At 50.3% G+C, this 21719-nt stretch overlaps 1 protein-coding gene across 2 annotated transcripts; it reads left to right on the top strand.

Moving 5' to 3' along the window:
* Nucleotides 1–2067: 2067 nt before the first annotated feature.
* On the top strand, nucleotides 2068–17659 carry ASB10 (ankyrin repeat and SOCS box containing 10). Of its 2 annotated transcripts, none has more exons than XM_074894988.1 (5): nucleotides 2068–2480; nucleotides 7377–7644; nucleotides 8194–8698; nucleotides 10953–11066; nucleotides 11302–17659. In XM_074894988.1, exons 1-5 carry the CDS (start codon nucleotides 2183–2185, stop codon nucleotides 11485–11487), a joined length of 1371 nt encoding a protein of 456 aa, XP_074751089.1. In that variant the 5' UTR covers nucleotides 2068–2182; the 3' UTR covers nucleotides 11488–17659. The 2 variants fall into 2 exon arrangements, with proteins under 2 accessions (XP_074751089.1, XP_074707112.1); XM_074851011.1 differs by lacking the exon at nucleotides 2068–2480 and adding an exon at nucleotides 5788–6102.
* The last annotated feature ends 4060 nt before the right edge of the window (nucleotides 17660–21719 follow it).

Consider the following 21719-nt stretch of genomic DNA (forward strand, 5'->3'; position numbering starts at 1 on the left):
GGGGTTCTGTGGTGTGGTGAGCACAGTGAAGCTCACTACATGTGAGTGAGGCTGGAGAGGTCTCTACAGGTGTGTTTGATCTGTGGCTGTGTCTGGAGGGACAGCCAGAGCTTACATGAAAATCCATACAGTAGTGGCATCTACTGCCATTCTCAGTGCCTACAGTGGTCTGGGAGCTCTTGGACCTGTCAACTCTCTGCTGGTCTTGTTTAGAAATGGGATAGGGAAGAGGAGCACAGGGAGGAATCACTGAGTGCCTCTTCTGCCTGCCTCCTCACCCTCACAGCAAACGAGGGGGTGAGGGTGGCCCTGAGCCCCTTCTGAAGATCAGCAGATCCTTCTGGCCCGTGTGCTCTAGATGTGCCCTCCTCTTGCACCTGCGCCTAGGCCCTCACTTCATTAAACTTAAGTGTGGATTCTGAAGTGGGGCTGGAGATACAGCCAGTTCTGGAGAACAAGCGTGCCTGTGACCCCAGTGCCACACTGGTGAGATGCTGCAAACTGCTCATGGGCATAGAAATACCTGCAGTGGCAACAGGGAACATGCCTGGCAGCTCTTGAAAGCAGCCAGCAGACCTGGAACTAGTTCAGGGACCCTTTTAGGCTTCCTAGTTCTTACATAGTCCTCTTCTCTGTACTGGAAACAGCCACCAAAAGGAACACAAGCAAAGCCTAGCACTCTGTCTGATCAGTGTCTGCAGCCACACCAGAAAGAACTCTATCACAATTTGGAACCAAGTTGACAGGGTAAAGACTAAATGGACTCAGATTTTTTTTTTTAAAAAAGCAACCAAACAACCACCAAAACAAAACCCAAACAACTCTCTTCGCTCTTTTGCCTCCACCCTGCCCCCAAGAAAAGAACCCACCACCAACAACTCCCCCACCCCCAAGCAAAAAAACCCACCCAAACCCCCAAAATACCTTCTAGTCACACACATATGTAATATTAGCAAGTGACATAAGTTGCCTGTTTTGCAGGATAGATGGTGTGGCCCAGGAGAAGTCAGATGGGCCAATGTGATGGTTTCTAATAAAGCTTTGTTGTCCAGCAGGACAGCATGGTCCAGGAGAAAGTCAGTGGGTCAGTGTAGCAGTTCTAGGTGGAGGTATGTGGTCTGGGTTCATGGCCACCCCTGTTAGCCCTCAGGCACTCTTGCAGGTCTGTTATGTCACCCCAGCAACCCCAGCCACTCTCAGTTATAGGATTGGGTAGAGAATACCAGCTGAAATTCCTGCAGCAGCAGCAGAGTCCGTGTCGCTGGCACTCGCAGCCTGCCCAGCTGGAAGGCTCTCATGTTGGCAGGGGCACAGGAATTAACAGGTTAGTTACAGGAGAGTAATTTGAGAGTAAACAAAGTTTAACATGTCCCAGACCTATGTCAAGTTCCCACAACACCCTAGCTAATGGGATCCACTCTTATGTCCTGCAGAGTGAGCTGTGATAACCGGGACAGGGCAGGGAGCTTCAGCATCCTTCACCCCTCCAAATGTGACCCAGCCCCCTCAGAAGCCTGAAGACACTTGCCAACTCATGAGGTTTGCATGGGAGAGTGTCTTCCTTATTGCCAGGAAATGTGGTTCATATCATACGAGCTGCTTTTCCCAGGGCTTGCTTATGTGCCTTCCTTTATTCTGCTCAGTTGTGTCTAGGCAGCCAGGCTCGCTGCCCTAGTGAAGAAGTTGGGTTCCCAAGAGAAGTGTGTAGGGCCTGTCAGGGTTTTTTTGGTCCCTGTGGGGAAGGCCTCCATACTCAGTCCCTTATGACTTCTGACACCACTTCTGCAGGCCTTTCCCTAGCTACCCTTCACTGTGATTGCCCCTACCTTGCTCTGTTTCTTTCCAAATGGGAGCAGAGCGCAGAGCAGAGACTTTGCAGAGCAAACAAGCACATAGAGAGTGTTTCGAGGCTGCCTGCTACCCCTCTCCTGTGCCTAATGTGTGCTGGTGATTGCATCCAGCAGCTGAAAATAAGCTCTTGGAAGGAGGGGAGGTGGTGAAGGGGAGCTGCCAAGCAGGACTATTTATACTGGGTGAGTCAGGCCGGTGCCTGAATCCAGCCAGACACTGGGGAGCTGGAACCCAGGAGCAACCTGCAAAGGACATAGCCTTGGATAAGAGGCTCTTGCCTGCAGCAGCTTATTTACTGTAAGGTTCAGGCTTGTCCTGTTTGTTCCCTGTGATGGAGTGCACCTTTCCTTTCAGCTCTGCCACACAACGCTTGCTGCAGCTGGATCAGCAGAAGTACTCTCGGTATATAAGGTCCCGGTACCACCACGGTGAGCACAGCCTGAGCCCAGTCGGCCAGGGATGTCAGAACAGCCGCTTAGAGCCAATGGAGTGCCGGGATCTGCTGGTCCAGAACGCGCTCTTCACTGGGGACCTGGAGATGGTGCAGAAGTACTTCACCAAGAGCGCAGCCATCAATCTCATCATTGAGATCAAGGGTGATGAGCTGCGCTGGACTAGCAGGAAATTTGGTGGGTGTGCAGGGCTGGGATATGGGGGGATGGAAAATGCCCGGATAGGGACTAGAGAAAGAGTGCAGACACCTGAGAAAAGTGTTGAGAGGAATCCCCAGTGGTGGGGACAGGGTGGTGGAAGAGGGACCTGAAGAAAGGCTTTTGAATGAGGAAGGAGAATTCCAGGGCTGTAGAACAAATGGTAGCAGGTTTGTTGAAGATGGCCAGAAGCAGATCTACTGGGAAATGGTGAGGGTAGGGCCCTTGGAAGGGCTGCTCGGGTGGAACAACATCAAGACTGTCCTGTTAAAGATTGCTGAGATAGATGTGAAATATGTGTGAGTTGGAGTGCTTTAGGTGAAAAGGCATCAGGTGGCATAAGGAGGCTTTTCCTGCCTTATGTCTGAAGGTGGGTCTGTTAGTCCAGTTCGTTAGAAACTGGAGGCTATGATATGCTTTGGGAACAGCAGAGAGGTCTTAGCAGTGCCCTTCAGGCAGACCTTAGCCCATATCCTGAGGAAGAGGCATGGCTGTGCTTCAGCCTTGTAGGCAGCTGGTTGGGGACCAAGCCACAATTGCTCCATACCTACCTGCTACTTCCTGCTGCTGTGGTGAAATTCGGGTATGAAACGGAGCTCCGCTCCAAACACTGACTCTGAGAAGCTGCAGGGAGGTTCATATGGGAGGATTAACAGTCATCAGCTGAAGGGGGCTTTCCTCCAGAACAAAAGCATTTGGTGTTTTGCTTTCTTTCATATGCTTTCTTTCATATTGCCCCCTGCAAGCAGTTCTCTTCTGTGATATGGACTGGGCAAGGGGAGCAGAAAACTAGTCTACCAGAGGCACTGGTGGAAGCAAGCTTGTCCTGAGTGACAGGAGGTAGAAGCTGGTTGTCCTTGGTGTTTCCCCCCACCTGTACACTTCACTGTACCTTGCCCAGCTACGTCTTGTGGCTGCCACACGTGCTTCTGCTCGCTCTGGTCCCTTTTGCTTACTTTCTCATTCGATGAGATTTTCAGTCAGCAGCACAGCTGATGTGTTAAAGGGAGAGGTGTGCTTAGCAAGCTGGAAGTGCACTTGTCCTTGCCACTGTCTGTTAGTAGTGTGGTGCAGGCAGACTCCCAGAATTTAAGATGGGGAGTGTCAGGTGTGGAGGGGCCATAATTGCGCCACTCTTTTTCCACAGAAGGTTGGTGGCAAAAGTCCCCCTGTGCCAGAATGGAAGAGGTATTGATAAAGGCCACTTTCCCAGAGGTTTGGGTTCATTTCAAGTGTCCTGTCACAAAGCTATGGAGAACACTGATAAAGCTTGACCATGACTGAGTGTTTTGTGGGGATCCACACTAGCAAGAGACAAACCGATAGGGTGGGCTTGCAGATGCAAGTGCCGCTGCTTGTGGGTGGTGAGGATTATTTAGAGAGATCCCAGATTTGTACAGCTGAGGTTTTGAACTGTTACAGTCTACTTAGGAATAAAAATATAAAAGGTATTACCCTTTGTGTAACTGAGACCACTTGTTAATAAAATATTAGTTGCACATTTTATTTCCTGTCTTATGCTGGGCTGACAGACGCTTGAACAGCAAGTCAGTCTGCTTGTAAAGATTTGTGCTCCAAAGAAAATGAAAGAACTGATGTAAAACAACTTCACACAGAAAGTGCTCTTATCACCAAAGTTGCAAGACGTTAAAAACCCAACCAAACAAGATCATTCATCTAGTACAGACCAAAACTGTAATGCCAGATTTATCAGATAAGAACAAAAACCAAAGCAAACCTTCATGTTACTTAAGGCTTTGGTTATGTACCTCATTGGCCTGTAGGGACAGTTCCTTAAAACTTACCCACCAGCGACCTTAAAACTAGATTCTAGCGACCTGGTCTTTCTCAAGTTATCCCTACTGATATTTTAAGAAGCCCAGAGGAAGTGTAAATTGTATGGTGTTACTGACATTAACTCACACGGCCTTTCATCTCCCTGGTGATGCTTTTCACCTCCCTGGCTATGCTTTTGTGATTGGGAACCTCAAGCTCTCGAGGGATGCCTGCTTCTATCTTTAGGGAATTAGAGGATCCCATCAGGTGAGACAGTCTGCCAGGTGCTTCTCTCTTTTTACCTTTCGTGTGCTACATTTTAGCTAGACAAGGTGGTGAAGTCTGCACACACAGAGCATGCTGGAGACTGTCAGTATAGAACTTGGTCATTTATTTTCATTACTGAGAAGGGTAAAGTTCCCTATCTTACACTTTTCTCTGGTCTCCCAGGTAATTGTTGCTTGGTGGTCTATTGGAGTCACTTAACTTGTTTTTAGATGCATGATCTGAATAGTTCCATGACACAGAATTAAACTAAACGCTACTAGTCTTCCACGTAGTTTGATACGTTCTCTAGAACATATGGTTTGAACAAAATGCAGACAATGCTGACAAACTGAGCAATGCATGCTGTTCTGTTACCAAAGTAGGGGCAGGGTGGGTTTATACAACTAAGTGGGGAGAGGTGGCATTTCCAAGGACAGCAGTGAGGAACCCTGAGTAAGGGGACTGTCAGAGGATGGGAAAGGGCCGAATTTCATAGACTAGAATACCAGGTTAGAAGGGACCTCAAGGATCATCTGGTCCAACCTTTCTTGGAAAAAGCATGGACTAGATGAGGTGGCCCAGCACCCTGTCCAGCTGAATCTTAAAAGTGTCCAGTGTTGGGGACAATTTCAAGGAAACGTAGGAAGGGGCCTAAAGAATAATTACTTTCTATGTTTATACTTCACTTGTAAGGCACTGTTTCCCATCCTTGTACCTATTTCTATCTGTCATTTGGTTTTAACCTTTGATTAAAAAGAACTTTCCTGTGACTTGTTTAAAAACCTGTCTAGTGCCAAGGGCTCGGGTGGAACTAGCAAATGGGTGTGCAGTGCTGGGGATGTGCAAGGAGCTGAGGGCTGGACAAAGATGTGCTGCTGGTGTATGGAGGCAGCTGAGTTGTGTTCTGGGCAGCAACTGGGTGACAGCAGACTAGTTGGGCATGAGACTACTTCCCTCTCTGTTTTCTTAGTGATGTCCTGTCTCCATTTCTACCCTTTGGACTACTGTGCTGCCCTGCCTAGGGACTTTCCCTCCACAGCCAGGGACCGCAGAGATACGGCTGCCTGAGAGGAGTGTCCTTATCAGCCTCTTGGCCCAAACATTTGGTCACAAGGTTGCCCAGAATAGAACAGCTGAGACCTGAGCTGCACCCAACCTGGGCCAAACAGGGATGTGACATGTCCTCCCTCCCTGCGCAGTGCCCCAGGACAGGCAGGCAGCCCGTCAGCCGGAGCACGGGGCGCTGGTGGGGCTGTATCCCCAGGCTCAGAGCCTGGCCAGGGAGGCAGCAGCAAGTCCTGCCCTGGTTTCTGTGGAGGGTCTGGGTGCTGTGCCATGGGTAGCATCACAGGCAGAGGAGACAAGAGTCAGGAGCCCATCTGCACGCAGAAGGTGGATGGCCCTGCCCAGGCCTACTGGCAGGCCCTGCTGACTGGGGATCGGGAGATTGTGGCCGAGATCCTCAGTGACCCTCAGAACAACTTGAGTCCCAATGCTGTGTTCGACACCAGTGACCTGGAAGAGTGGAAGAACTACCGCTTCAACCTGCGCTGGCTGAGTATGCAGGAGGGCAGTGGGAAGGCAGCGTGACCCAGCTGAACAGGGGCTCAGAGCCTTTTGCTTATGCTGCAGGGCATTGCTAGTGCCAGGATTGTATGTTATGGGTGCTCTTTGAGTTACGGAGGAGTGGGGATGGGAGTGAGAGCACTGGGATGTGGTTGGGAGAGTGTGCACGTGTCTGGGAGTGTGAGGTATGTCCAGGGTACCTGACCCTTCTAGCAGGGGTTGTGCAAGTGCTTGGAAACTGCTTCAGTTCCCCGCCAGGGAAAAGGAGATTCAAGCTCCACGTTGTGCTCCTTCTGTGACCGGCCCTGTAGCCTGGCCCTGTGTGCCTGTTCTGTCTGTGTGCAGCTTGTGCTGGGCTGCTGGTTCTCTCTGTGTCTTGTGCTGGCCAGGAATTATCACAGCCCTGTGTTACGTCCTTGAGATGGTTCAGTTTGAACTGTGTGAAACACAGTTGACCACATGCTGCTTCTGCAAGAGAGAGATGAGAGGGATGTAGCGTTCAACATGTCCCACAGTCTGGGACAGGGTCCTCCAGCCCAGCCTGGATGGGCAGCAAGAAGCATGATTCAAGGAGCCCCTTTCCTGTAACAGCTGCGGACTGCACCAGCTCAGCAAGGGTTCCAGCTGGGTCAGCATCTTTGAGAGTTGGCAGTTTTCAGCCCCTTGCTCTCTTCTAGGCTGTAGATGTCCGTCTGTGCTGAAGCTTGCTTGTCTGAATCTCCTGTCCACCTGTTTTACTGCCTGTTCCTTGTATTTGTGGTACTTCATGTGTGGTGCTCTTCCCAGCCACCTTGCTGCTTTCAGCCCTGCCTGTGCCCCAGGCCCTTCACCCGCTGTACCCTTGTCAACAGAAACCCTGAGCTGCAGGCGAAAAGCACTCTTAGAATCACAGAATGATCTAGGTTGGAAAAGACCTTGAAGATCATCTAGTCCAACCATTAATGTAACACTGACTGTTCTCAACTACACCCTATCCCTCAGCGCTGGGTCAACCCAGAACTGTCTGGGAACCGCCTCTGCCACTCCTGCTCCTTTGAGCTCCCTGTCAGCGTCGCTGTGTAGCCTAAGAGTCGTCCCCAGATCTTTGCCTTTGGCAGGCCAGTAGAAGGAGAAGGGCCTGGCAGGACGAGCAGTCCCTTGAGGGGAAACCTGAGCCTCTCAAGGGGGGATATACATCAGGTACCCTGGGGAAAAAGGCAGGTCTGGGCCCAGGGCTTTTTGTGCGCTGTGGCTGGATGTGGCTCCCTGACCTCTCTTTCCCTGCAGGACTGTGGTCTCTGAGCTATGAGCAGGAGCTCACCACGCCGCTGCACATCACAGCCAGCCGGGGCTACACAGACTGCCTGCGGCTCCTGCTGCTCAGGGGTGCTGCCGTCAACTTCGCACCGGGGGGTAAGACTGCCCTGCATGAGGCTTGTGCAGCAGCCAGCACAGACTGCGTGCGCCTGCTGCTCAGCTTTGGTGCTGACCCCGAGGCTGTCTCTGAGGATGGCTACAAGCCCCTGCATCTCTGCAAGAGCCCAGACTCCTTCGAGTGAGTTCTGCAGGGGGGGTACAGTGGGTCTTCCTCCCCCTCAAGCCCCATCCTGTGTGGAAGGGGTCCCTACTCATTCATCCCTGCAGCTGGGCTGGTGGTTGCAGTGATGGCTGCTGAATGGGGTGACCTTACTGCCTGTTCCTGGACCCAGATCACCTCTGAAGTCTAACAGATGACTGCAAGTTCTAGTCCTCAGCTGATGCAGCTGAGCGTGGTGGCTGCCGTCTTGTTACCCACCAGCAGTGCAGAGCTGATGGTTCACACTGTGCATGCGCTGTGCAGATGGGCCTCCGTGGTTGTGTGGGAACAGTCTCTGTGATGACACTTTAATGAAGATCTGTGGAGAGTTAGCTAGAATTAGGATGACACTACCTCTGCCCACCAGTCATCCTCGCTTAAAGCTCCAGGGCATGAGAAGCAGGGATTCTTGGACTCCTGGGAAAAGTGAAAGCTGTGGGACAGTACAGACGTGGAGGGTGACAGGGGTGGGAGTAAGATAGGAGCTGGAGAGGAGAGCCTGTCACTGAGTCGTCTTGGCCCACGCAGGTGTGTCCAGCAGCTGCTGCAGCATGGTGCCAGTGTGAACAGTCGGACAGAGGAGGAAGACGACACAGCGTTGCATGTAGCGGCACGGCATGGCCTAACAGAGCACGTTCAGCTGCTGCTGCGCTACGGGGCAGAGCTGGAGGCAATGAATGAGGAGGGACAGACACCACTGAATGCTGCCTGTGCGCAGCCCCACCAACCCCAGGACATGGACGGCTACTACCGGGTCTGCCAGCTGCTGGTGGAGAGTGGTGCTGACATCAACGCTGCAGATAGGGACCGGCAGCACCCGCTTCACCTGGCCTGCAAGAATGCTAATGCTCAAGTAGTAGAGTTACTGCTGGCCCGGGGTGCAAATGTCAACGTCATGAACTACAGCGGCAACACGGCACTGCACAATATCCTGCAAGCCACTGCCTACAAGCTCGAGCATCACCCAGAGCTTGTGGTGCAAGCCCTGCTCAACTATGGTGCCATCCGCATCTGGCCTGGCTCCCTGCTCAAGGTGTGGGGCTCACAGCTGTGCCAGGAGCACGGTGGGGAGGGAAGGCTGTGAACATCAGGGTCCCAGTGAGAGCAAGGGTGTCTCTGTCATGGCAGGGCTTATTCTGTGCCAGCCTGCTTGCTGTCCTGCCACTCTCTTCCCAGGGTCTGGGAGGGGGGGAATGGGCATTACTGGTAAGGAATTCCCTGAAGTTTTCTCCTGGGGCATGTTCTCCTGTAGGACGCTCTTGCTTCTGTCTGCTAAGCTGCATGGACAGTACTTACCCAGTTTCCATCATCACTTGCCCTGGAAAGTGTTGGCCCTTTTCCTCTCAAGGGATATGTTTCCTCTCTGGGGTGTACCCTCCAGCTCATGCCGTCTCTGCAAGACACCAGCAAACAAAGGGTTAATTTCCTGTCTTAATTCCTGAGCAGTGCAATAATTACCCAGCCCGGAGATCAGCAGATTGCTCTCCCCTTTGGGAAAATACAGGAAAATCAACAATTAACACTAATTAATCTCCTATTAACGCCAGATAATGAGGATCACTCGTAGAGCCGGAATAGACTCTGACAGCTACTGCTGGCCTGGGCCATAGGGAGTGGGAGCCAAGAGCCGGGGGGGATTTGCCTCTGTGCAGCTACGCAGGGGTGGGGTGTGCTCCGAAGGCCACACTGGTGGTGTGAGGTACACTGCCCTGGCATATGGCTTGCACCTACACGGGCATGGTACACACCGGAGAGGTGTGGCATAAAATACGTGTGGTGTCTTCCTGGGGTTCTGTGTAGCAGCTAACATGGGCACTGTACCTCTTAGGACACCCACTGCACACAGTAGAGGTACAGGATGTTTAACATCTTTATTGATGATCTGGACAAGGGGATCAAGCGCGCCCTCAGTCAGTTTGCAGATGACACCAAGTTGGGTGGGAGTGTTGATCGGCTCGAGGGTAGGGAGGCTCTGCAGAGAGACCTGGACAGGCTGGAGCGATGGGCTCAGGCCAGCTGGAGGAGTTTCAGTAAGGCCAAATGCCGGGTGCTGCACTTGGGCCACAACAACCCCCAGCAGCGCTACAGGCTTGGGGAGGAGTGGCTGGAGAGCTGCCAGTCAGAGAGGGACCTGGGGGTGTTGATTGACAGCCGGCTGAACGTGAGCCAGCAGTGTGCCCAGGTGGCCAAGAAGGCCAATGGCATCCTGGCTTGTATCAGCAATAGCGTGGCCAGCAGGGACCGGGAAGGGATCTTACCCCTGTGCTCGGCACTGGTGAGGCCGCACCTTGATGACTGGGTTCAGTTTTGGGCCCCTCACTACAAAAAGGACATTGAATGACTCGAGCGTGTCCAGAGAAGGGCAACGAAGCTGGTGCAGGGTCTGGAGCACAGGTCTGATGGGGAGTGGCTGAGGGAACTGGGGGGGTTTAGTCTGGAGAAGAGGAGGCTGAGGGGAGACCTCATCGCCCTCTGCAGCTACCTGAAAGGAGGGTGCAGAGAGCTGGGGATGAGTCTCTTGAACCCAGGAACAAGCGATAGGACAAGAGGGAATGGCCTCAAGCTGCACCAGGGCAGGGTTAGACTGGCTATTAGGAAGTATTTCTTTCCAGAAGGGGTTGTTGGGCATTGGAATGGGCTGCCCAGGGCAGGGGTGGAGTCCCCATCCCTGGAGGGGTTTCAGAGTCGGGTTGACCCAGCACTGAGGGATCTGGTGGAGTTGAGAACGGTCAGTGTGAGGTTAATGGTTGGACTGGATGATCTTCAAGGTCTTTTCCAACCAAGATGATTCTATGATTCTATGATGTGTCTGCAGCCCCCAGCCAAGAAAGCACAATACATCCCTGAGACCCCCATGTAGCCCTCAACAGAGGCATGGTATGCCTTAGTCTTGCACGAGATGGATGTCAGCCCTTGTCCCAGAATGGCTTATGCTCTAACTAAGAAAATGCATAAAGCAGCGTGCTGGCTGCTTATGAGTGACTTGCAGCAGTGAGGCAGATGAAGGAGATCTGCATCCCAGCCATGTACGTTAGTCCCTGCATCTGAGGAGAGGCTGTGGGGACCCAGTTGCGCTCACTTGAGTGTTGGGTGTTGGCTCAGTCACCCTCTTTGCAGGAGCGGTGCTCCGGCACTTCCCACCATCGGTGGGTTCGATCTCCTGGGACAGCATGCGGGAAGGACATTAGTTCCCTAGATTTATCAAGGCTGTTTTGGAGCAGCTTTTTTAGGAGGTGAAGGTGGGGCTTGCAGGACCTCGGTGTTGATCTGCTCTCTCCCTGGTGCAGGTGCTGCGGTACTGCCATACCTGCCCGCGGGTCATCGAGGCCCTGATGAACAGCTACGACCACGTGCGCGTCTCCGAGGACTGGGTGGAAGCGGTTCCAGCGGAGGTTGTACAGGTGAGGTTGTGCAGCCGGGCTATCGCAGCAGGGTGCCAGAGGAGGCTGGGGGGAACATTGGGGCACAGCAGGGCTGGGGCTGGGTGGGGATGTACAGGGCACAGGGGTGGTCCTGTTGGGGGATAGGGAGGATGCACCATAATGACTAAGGTAAAGGGATGTCTGGTTCTACCTCTGCTCCCAGGGTGGTATCTTCAGTTTTGTCTGCCTCTGGTCCTCTCTCCTCTCTCTGTAGAAATACCCACGTTTCTACCAATCACTTTTCTCCCTGGAGCAAAGACCTCGCTCCTTGCAGCACCTGGCTCGCTGTGCACTCAGGACCTTCCTGGAGGGCCGGTTGCTTCTGGTCCTGTCTCAGCTGCACCTGCCAAGGGCCTTGCACCGTTTCCTGCTGCTCAGCTTCGAGGATGTTCTCTACTAAGGGCTGTGGTTCCAGTCCTGCTGTGCCTTTCTGTGCAGATGTTCCATCCCTGCCGGTGCAGTCTGTGCCTTCCCAGCTAACCCATTCCCCTCGCACACCTCCTGCCAGGCCTCGTCAGCCCCCCATTTCAAACCTGGTGCTATGTCCCTGTCCCAACAGCCTTGTGGTCTGCCTCATGCACCTACTTTGGAACATTCTGTTTACCCATACTAATGAGGACAAACTCCAGATTCACTAACAAAAGCAAGATGTGGGGATTAGGGCATTCTGTGGGACAAAGAGCAAATACACTGCAGAGATCACAGTTTTAGTGGCAGGGTATCAGTCTCCCTATCCCAAATCTACAAACTCTAACCTGAACCAGGCAGCTCTGGTGTCCTGGACATTTGTTGGGATCCTGTCTTTAGTCAAGTTGTTTACAGTTTGTACCCAAAGGTGTTTGGAATAAACCCTAGTCTTTCTCTATACCTACCAGAGTACAACTTCTGCCTTGCTATCCTGACAGAGCTCATCCATGCGACTTGCCATCCACAGTGGCTTGTGCACCCTCAGACCTAAGCACCCACCTGCTTCTCAGAAGACAGAGGAAAATGTGTGGTGGGTGTGGGGCTGAGGCACAACAAACACTTCCCACGCAGGTACCGTGTCTGGGGTTGCAGCTTGGCACAGGACAGCAGTGCTTGTGCCAGCACTGAGGACTTTGATGTGGGGCGAGGAGGAAGCATGCCCTGAGAACACCAGTCCCCTGGGCACAGAGCAGCCAGCCCCTGCGACAGCCCGGCCAGCATCTACCAGAGCACAGTGCAGGTCCACACGCTGCTGCCTGGGCTGCACTGCACTCTAGACAAGGTAAAGGATAACCCTTGTTCCCGTGGTTTAAAGACACGGTTATAAAGAAATCAAAGCGCTAACCATCCTTTAAAGAGTTGCTGTAGCGGACTCTGTTCCTGCTTCTGACTCAAGGAGTGCCTGAGCTGTGGCTGGCTGGCAGAAAGTACACTGGAGCAGCACTGCAGGTTGCTCCTCTTGGTGCCCTGGTTTTCTAAGGCCTCTGTTAATGTCCACATCAGCGCCAGGACACTGGAACGCACAGATCTGAAGGCTAAGCGGTTTGACAGATCCGATGCTTCTGTCTTTTTCTGCCTCTTCTGGGACACAGGGTGTAGCTCTACTCCCCTGATTATCACCGCCTTACACAACTAGACCGTGCTTCTCTGAGGTAGCAAGCTTGAAATAACTATGTGAGGGTCAGCGTGCCGTTCCAAATGCACTCACACCAGTGATGCACCACAGCATGAATGCTAATAAGATACAATGAGAATGTGTTTACACATTACAGGCTTACAAAAGGTGTCAGGACACCAGTTGTGGCAGCCTATGTGTGTAGGTACGACTATTGCAGCATAGAGATGGTATGTTTCAAGAAGGTTTAACAATGTGCTTTATGACATCCATGGGCAGAGAGGTGAGGGGTTGGCTCAAGGTGACGTACCAAGACTATCTGCAAAACAGGGATGAAGGGAGCAGGGGAGTCAAAGCTTTTAAAATAACTAAATAATGGCCCACACTCTTACCATGTCTCAGTAGTGCATTTCCCTCAAACCAGTGCAGGAACCCATCCTGAAGTCACCACCCTCCTGCTATCTGAGCTCACCTGTCTGTTCAGGGTGACCTGTTTATGGGATCAGGTCCTGTAGTCTTATTCCCAAAGTCTAATCACCACTTTAGAGTGTTTATTTTTAGCCAGATCATGTCTGCGACTGGCGGAGGAGCAGAAAAAGGAAGGTCTGTCCCTTTTGGTGGCAGCAGTCTGGGATTGCCTTAGCCTGAATGGATATCTTTGGTATGAAGGCGGTCTGCAGGGCAGTACATGTGGGGCTGGTTTACCAGTCCTTCTTCTTTCCAGCACTGTCCATATACCTGCAATAACGTATGTTCAGTAATATGTACTGAGTCATGAAGATAATATCACTTTAAGGACAAGGAAGGATCGAATTTAATGATTTGCTTTGTTTTGTAATTGTTTCTTGCAGCTGTTAGACTTAAAGCCACGCCTCGGGTCTTGCTGGTTACTTTTGCTAGCTCTGAAGTCTGCTCTGCGTTTGGGTGATGAGGGCAGCTCAGGTTGAAAGAGGTGCAGCTACCGTGTTTTGTTTCTGCAAACACAGGCGCATGCAGTGCCACTGCACACACGGGCAGGCCGACTCCTGGCACTGCCAGCTCCTCTTTGGACAAAGGCTCCCTGGCACCTGCTGTAACGCAGGAGCCGTGCTGGGACTGCAGGTGAATTTCCAGGGTTCCTTTTGGAGCTACCAGGTTTGCAGGCAGGGCATCCCAGCGTGAGTGGGAGGGCTGAGGTCAGGCAGGTGGCTGAGAGGGGCACACCATCCCTGGGCACAAATCTTCATGGACTAGATTTCGTCTGTGTTCCCACTGAAATTAAAAGGGCATGATTTCATTGTGTGTAAGAATATCACTGACTAACCATTTCCAAGGAATGTGAGGCTAGTAGGAAAAGGGAGGTATCTTTTACAGACTGACTGATTTAACTGGTCGAAAAAACCAAACCAAACCAAACCAAACCAAACCAAACCAAACCAAACCAAACCAAACCAAACCAAACCAAACCAACTACCAGAAAAAGCTTTGGGCGCTCAAGCCCTTTTTCAGAACTGAAACAATCAGAAAAGTTCAAGCTAAGTGCAGGGTGAGAACAAATGCTCTGAGTTTAACTCAGTTATGCTAATTGATTAGCAACTGATTTTTAAAAAACACAAGAACAGAATTTAAAAGATTCAATGTTCCAGGGTGCATTTTGGCAATATAACAAGCTGTGCTACTTTTTCTCAGATTTCTAAAGGGGGAATTTCTAATGTAGCATTGAATGTACTTGCTGGGACAGGAGTTATGCCAGGGAAATTTAGCTGTCCTGAGTGTGAGGGCTACGGTCTCAACAGAGGACCGCAAGCATGGGACATTATTAGCACAGGGTCATGTGGTTCTGATGTGTTTTTATCAACTGGCACAGGCAGCTGCTGGTTGCTACTGTGTCCCAGGTTCACTGGGAACGTCTCTTGGGCACATGCTGTTGTTCCTGCTTCAGCATCCACCTGGGTTTTTTGGCAGAGCAGTCAGCAAGAGGCACCCTTGTGACTGGCAGAAGTAATGTGAGTCCACTGCCACATTCTCAGTGTAGCTGTCCAAGTGATGTGCTCAGGGGAAAAAAAAAAAATCATCCCATTTCTAGACAGAAGTTTCCATCCTAGCTGCAGCCACTGGGTCTTACTCTGACCCTCCCTGTGCAGTCAAAGCATTGCCTGTTCCTAGTACCCCCTTCCTTTAACTGAAAGATCAGCTACATCAGTATCTCCCTGTAGGCTTCCCAGCCTCGAATATCTGCTTGACTCTTACTTGATCTTTCCTGTTCCACAGAAAAGAGCATGACATGCCATAATGGGTGGACTAGTAAACCACAATGGTGCCTATAGAAGGGTACAAGGACAAAGCAAGTATAGAAAAGCCCTTCCCTAGAATGTCCATCCCCACCCCTGAGCTCTGTAAATTGCATTTCAGGTACTTTTGAGTCAAAAGGACATCTTTGTATTTAGCAGTTGTAGAGAGATTTTTTTTTGCCCATAAATTTGACCAGTCACTTTTTGCACCCATGTATGTTTGAGCATTCTGATATCCTTGTGGCAACGATAACTTACTTGCACATTGTGTTGATCACCTCTTTTTATTTGGCTTTACGCTGTCACCTTCTTGTTTCATTTGATGCCCTTTAACTCTTGTATTCTAAGAATATGTGGGCAACTATAGTCTGTTCCTCTTCATCATATTATTCAAAACCATATAGATCCCTGTCATTTCTCTCCTTACTCAGGCTGAAATTCTATTGCACTGTCATTCGCTGCGTGGAAGCTGTCACACAACCCTTAACCACAAGCACAGGCTTTCCCTGTCCCTTTACCGATCCTACTCCATCACTTTGAGATGAAGGAAGTACAGCTGTGCGCAACATTCAAAATGTGGTTGCCCTATGATTGCGTAAAAGTTATTCTTACCCAGGTGGATGTGAGATCTACACAAATGCCTCAGGAGCCTTAGATTCATATTTGACATTACTTGATTATTTACACAGTCCAGGAAGAGGACGGCCTTGGCAGCGGTGCCCTCCCATGTTCAGATAGCTATGTCGCAACCTCTGAGGTTTTCAGAGTTATTACTATCCAGGATGTCATCCCTGTTTTAAAATGACACCCACGTTCTTCTTTCCTATATGTTGCACCTCATTCTTAGATGTAACAAACCACATTTTTCATGAACCTGGTGTTTCAAGCAATTCAGATTAGGTTGTCTTGCACAAGTGCTACCTGTTACTTTTACCACTCCAACAATTCATTTTTATCCACCCCGATAATTTTACCAGCAATTGTTTTTTTTTTTAATTTTCTGATTGCTAGTAACATATGGCATTAATATGTGAATAGAATACAACTAGAAATCTGTCATGGCTATATAGAATGTCTTCTCAGCTACCCAATTCTTTCAAATTTGTTAATACTGATCACACTGACTATAGCATACAGCTAACTTTTCGTATTAGAATGTCATGCAGAACTAAGTCAAATGAGTTACAGGAGTCTAAGCATGCCATATCTATCTTGTTAGCTCTATCAAACTTGTAGGCTTACAAAAAAATTACATAAAATTATTTGAAAGTACCTCTTTCAAATGACATTAATTTGAATGACTTTAATCCGGGTTCTAGCTTTTACTAATTTACCCAGTACATCCTTCGGCTGCTTGTCTGTGATTGCTTGGGGTGTACGTTGAACTAACTGCTCTGTAGTTTCTTGGATATCCACGTGAACACATTTGAATACCGGCAAGACATTGGATTTCCCCCCCCCTCCCCTGTTATCTTAAGTTCCTCAGTGTGACACGATTTGTTATAAAGAAAAAAAAATCAATGGTTCAGTGAACTCATTAGCCAGTTAAATACTCTTGGATGTAAGTTATCCTCCTGCAGATTATAAAAATTGTTACTTAAACAGTTTCTCTTTAGCATCTTCCTTAATTACTGATGGAATAGAAAGTATTTCATTACCACTGTAAAATATTAATATTATTTGTTGTTTCAAATACAGAGCGGAGATATTTATTGAGTTTTCATTATGCAGAATGTATGTTTACACACAGAAACCTGGGGCAGGTGCTCAACAACTGCAATTCTTTGGATTCTCTGCTGCTGGGGCATCCTGCTCTGGGGTCAACATTTCCAAAAAACTGAGAAATTGGAGAGGGTTCAGAGAAGAGCCACAGGTGAGTTACGGATTGCCAGTGATTCCTGGCAGTGGGAACTTCAGAGGGGTGCTGGTAGGACACACCGTGGTTGCTCCTTGGAGTCCTGTGTGCAGTTGTAGGCACCTGCCTGTTCTTCAGTCCCGGATTTACAGGGCAGGAAGGGTTGACAGCACTCTTCCATGAAGCGCTGTGGGCACGTGGGCTGAACACACCCTCCGTCACTGTGCTGACATCCATTGCTGGTCCTCAGCTGCGCCTTGCCAAGCTTTCTGAGCGGCAGGCTACAGAGTTTGTTCAGCATTGCCAGTTCTTCTGAGTGGCACTTAGAGGTAAAACTAAATCCGGTAGCTGGAAATTGAAGCCGGGCAAACACATATTAGAAATGAGACACATTTTTAATAGCAAGGGTAATTAATCTACTAGTTAATTGGATTTTAAAATAGCTTATCATGGTGGATTTCTCATCTCTAGCTTTTTTAAAAAAAATCACCAGAAAATCTGCCCTAGCCCAGACCAGAATTCATTCTGCATGGTGCTTAGCCCAAGTCCCAAAGAGATCAGCCTGCTTAATTACAGATCTATGATCCACAGTCTTGTCACTCTTCACGCTGGCCTACCACTGGCCTCTGTCACTGCTGGGACTGTGTTTGGCCCCAGGGCAATGGAACAGTTTCATGTTTCCCCGAACAGCGCTGCTCACTTCATTGATGCTTCATTGATGTTTCTGACTTCCCCATGGTTTCCTTCATTTTGTAACTACTGGTTTGTACTGGCCCTATCAGCTTCCTTGCTCTGCGTTTGCTGCCTGTGCTGGTTTCTGGAAGAGACATTCTGAAATAAATGGTGATGCTACTGTATAATTTTATTTAAATATTTGCTCTTATTCAGTTTCTCTCACAAGCTTTAGCTTTGAGATTTCAGCCATTTGGGACTGGGCAGTGTTTGTGGATTGCCGAAGGACCTCAGGGCTGGATGTGTCACAAAGGCAAACTCCCTCCTCTCACCGAGGACCTCACAGGGCTGCCCCATGACACTTGCAATGATCCCCCCTGGGGAGGCACACTGAGGATCTCTGACTCACGGCAGTAGGAGCAAGCTGCAACCCCACACAGCAACACAGCCCCTCTTTGAGCAGCCCCATGCAGAGCTCTGCTGGACTCACACCAGTGGCTGGTTTGGCCCTCCAGCAGCTCTCCCGGTGCTTCTGGTGCTTCATCCTTAGGAGCATGACTCCAAACACTACCCGTGCTTCCATTTCCATTCAGACGCTCTGCAGCAGATGCTGGTGCTCCTGAGGTACCATGCTCTGCAGGTGAAACCCCAGGGAGCACACCCCTTTTGCAAAAAGGTGCTCTCTGGGGCCTGTCAGCCCCCGCTCCATTCCTCCAGCTCATCACCAGATGTCAGCAACGCTGTTCACATCCACACCGTCCCACCCTCCATGCTCCTAGCAGCAAGGCTGGCCCTCAGGCTTCTGGGCCACATGGGCTTGGGCCAAGCGCAAGCACATGTTTGATAGCGGCCCTTGACTTCTTTCATTTGCTCCTATGCCTGGCCAGCCTTACTTCGATTCCTGGAAAATACTACAGCAAGTAACTAAACAATTTGTAAGTGCCTGGACACATGCAAAGTTGATTGACCAATCCTACATCCTTCTGTATCAGGTCAAAGGGCCTGTGGGAAAGGGACGAAAGGAGCAGATGTTATGTGACTTAAATGTCTTAATTTCATGCTCTTTCACATAAAATGCTCAGAATGAAATTAAGAAAAGATGATATACAGTGAAATACTATTGGGTAAGAGCATAACTAGTCAGAAAACCCTATTTAGAGTCAGCTCTCTGTAGCCAAACTGCAAGTGTTACCTGGAGGTCTGTCCTGCATCTGGCACTCTTCTGGAGTTGTTAAAGGATTGCATGAAGGAAGATGTTAGGCTTAGTTAATCCGCAGAAGACACTGTGCAGGTTGGGGTTGCAGCCCCAGCTGCAGTTAAGTCAAGTAGGACAAATCCCAAGTTCTCCCTAGAACCAGCAGAGCCCAGCTGCAAAACCTTAGTAAAGCCTGACCTGCCAGAGATGGGGCAAACTGAGATGTGCAGGAAGGAACATGCCACGTACTGCCCATGACCAGTCACACGCTGCACAGAAAAGGCACGGCTGTCACGGCATGCACAGGTCGGAGTCCGGTCTGTAAAAAAGTGCTGCATTGGTCTTCTCTTCTGGAGGTACGGTGACCACAGCATAGCGGGCAGGCGGCAGTGGGAGCAGAGAACATCAAGAATGGTGGGAAGACAAGGAAATGACCAACAAAAAGTGCCTTAAGGACCTGGAGCTGTATGTTCTGAAGAAGAGAAAACTAAGCGGTAACAAAATAACAATATCTAAACATGGAAAAATGACCTGAGCATCTGTCCTTTGAGGAAAGGCTGAGAGAGCTGGGACTGTTCAGCCTGGAGAAGAGAAGGCTCAGGGGGATCTCATCAGTGTAGGTAAATACCTGAAGGGAGGGCACAAAGAAGATGGAGACAGGCTGTTTTCAGTGGTGCCAGTGACAGGACCAGAGGCAATGGGCACACACTGAAACACAGGAGGTTCCCTCTGAACATCAGGAAACACTGTTTTACTGGGAGGGTGCAGAGCACTGGCACAGGTTGCCCAGGGAGGTTGTGGAGTCTCCATCCCTGGAGGTATTCAGAAGCCATCTAGACATGGTCCTGGGCAACTGGCTGTAGGTGACCCTGCTTGAGCAGGGGATTGGACAAGATACCTCCAGACATCCCTTCCAGCCTCCACCAGCTTGTGATTCGGTGATGCTGTGACTGAATGAAGAGACCCCTCTTCATAATGCAGGACCCAGGACTAGCAGGACTGTTCTTATACACTGAGTCCACACGAGATGATGTTGGTGTAGAAATTAGGCCACCGCGTCTTGTGATAAGCCAGTACCATATTCCCAGATGAAGACAGGCTTATCAGCATTATTCACATACCAGCCTCTGTTGTGGATTGTGTTGCATAACCCTGCATCTCTGAATCCTGCATTCTGTACTCTGAGAACATCACCTTTTCTTATAGGCTCTTTGCTTCTGTCAGCCATGAAGCATATATTCATATAATGACCTGCAGATGATGGATGTCATCTGAATGAAAGCATCCAGAGTGCCACGCTCACATAACTGCCGGGGCAGAGCAGTGTGCTTGGAGAGAGCTTCTTCTAGGCTAAAAGTGCAAGAGGTATCAGCCCTGGCTCCTGGGAGAGACCATCCACTCATGGGCCAGAGACACCTGGGTGAAGGCAACATGCACAAGCCTAGTGCTTGGGTGTGCCTGTCCTTTGGCACTGCTCCCTCACAAAGCCTTCTTGGTAACTTCCAAAGGGCACATTATGCAGGGATACCCCCGTCCCCTCATCCCTTCCTTGCATCCAGGGGCTGACAATGTGCCAGTTATGCCATTTTACAAACTGGGTCCCATCTTGCCTGCTGAGGACCCTGCACTGCCCTGAGCAGTTTTCTTTTCATGAAGCTGATGACTTTCTGGTGATGGTTTCCCTCTGGAGATCTCACACTTACTTGGCTTTCTCTCTCTCTTTCTGTCCTTCTCTTTCTCTCTTCTCCCCTTTCTCTCTCTTTCTCTTGCTGTCTGATGCCAGTTATGCTTTCTGAACAATGTCTCTGAGCAGCATGGGGAACAGCCATGCTGCAGTTGAGAAGCTAGATGGAGTGAACACGTTGATGCTCCTAGGAGACCTTATCCAGACAGGAACTGAAGACAGCTTTGCAGCCCAAGTGTGGGCATTGCTTTGGGAATGTTGCCAAGAATGCCCAGTCTTGATCTGCTGTGCAAACACAAGCCAAAAGAAACCAAGAACTTTCAGCAGCAGCCGGTGCCAGAATGGAAATGAGACAGTACCACAATGCTGCCAATATAAGCCATCCCTGTGCCTGAGGAGCCCAGTAATTTATCAGAAGTGTTTGGCTAATATCACTCTCCCAGAGTAGGATCCAAACCCAGGAGTGAAGGAGGTGTTAGCTCTCCTAAACAGAACAATCCTCAAAGAGACGTGTGAAAGGCTCCTACCCTGTCCAGGAGGAAAAAAACAAAAATGAGAGACACTTGCCAGGTTCAGACAAGTCAGGTAACAGTGCCATCATCCAAGCTGAACTCTCATCTGTGCTGTGAGTGGGCTGAAGGGCTCAACCCAGCTGCCAGCCTGCGACTGGTCCCATCAGGCTGGCCCCTCTCTACTCACTCCGTGCGTTGCTGCTCCTCAAGCAGGCTGGAGCAGGATAAGTGCAACATGTTACCTGGGATGTTTAATCACTATAATCACTGCCAGCAACTTGCCTGCAGGTCCTACTGCCTTGGCAATCTGCCCTCAGCCCCACGCACACAGCTCTGTGTCTGCTGAGCAGCCCGTTCCTGCAGGGCACGGGGTCTCAGGGACCTGACAGTGGGGCTGTGGAGCAGCAACATTTGCTGCTAGAGCCATGTCTGGTACCAGGTTTAGGTGGTGAAGCTCCCAGCGCTGTGTCTTTGCCCCTGTCCCAGAGGAACCAAGTCACACTGCCCACAGAGTCTGCACACATTCATCCTGGGTCCTGCCTTAGGTTGAGCTGCTCGAGGACTCACCTGGCCAAGGCCAGTGTGGCTGGATTAAGCTCTGGTCCACTGAGGATGACTCCGAGCTTATGCTGAAAGGCAGCCAGGGAGGCAAGGTGGCAGGCAAAGGATCCCAGGGACCTGATAGTCACAAGGGGTTGAGCTAGCTCTGGCATGACAGTCCTGTTGCTAATGAGCTATGAGACCATTTTAAAGTGCTCTATGCAGGAAATCCATCTGCCCAAGGTGTGGGTGCAGCGTTGGGTGCAGGAGCCAGGAGAGATGCCAGGAAAGGTTGAGCTCCTCCAGGTGCTCTACTCTGTGA

Source organism: Strix uralensis, chromosome 1, assembly GCF_047716275.1.
Source record: "Strix uralensis isolate ZFMK-TIS-50842 chromosome 1, bStrUra1, whole genome shotgun sequence".
Classification (NCBI taxonomy): domain Eukaryota; kingdom Metazoa; phylum Chordata; class Aves; order Strigiformes; family Strigidae; genus Strix; species Strix uralensis.

What these genes read in the sequence shown, in the direction of transcription:
- ASB10 (XM_074894988.1), top strand. Translation starts at nt 2,183, where the DNA reads ATGGAGTGCACCTTTCCTTTCAGCTCTGCCACACAACGCTTGCTGCAG. An exon ending in CTGGACTAGCAGGAAATTTG is followed by an intron (nt 2,481 to 7,376) that starts GTGGGTGTGCAG and finishes CTTTCCCTGCAG; the next exon opens with GACTGTGGTCTCTGAGCTAT. An exon ending in AAGAGCCCAGACTCCTTCGA is followed by an intron (nt 7,645 to 8,193) that starts GTGAGTTCTGCA and finishes TGGCCCACGCAG; the next exon opens with GTGTGTCCAGCAGCTGCTGC.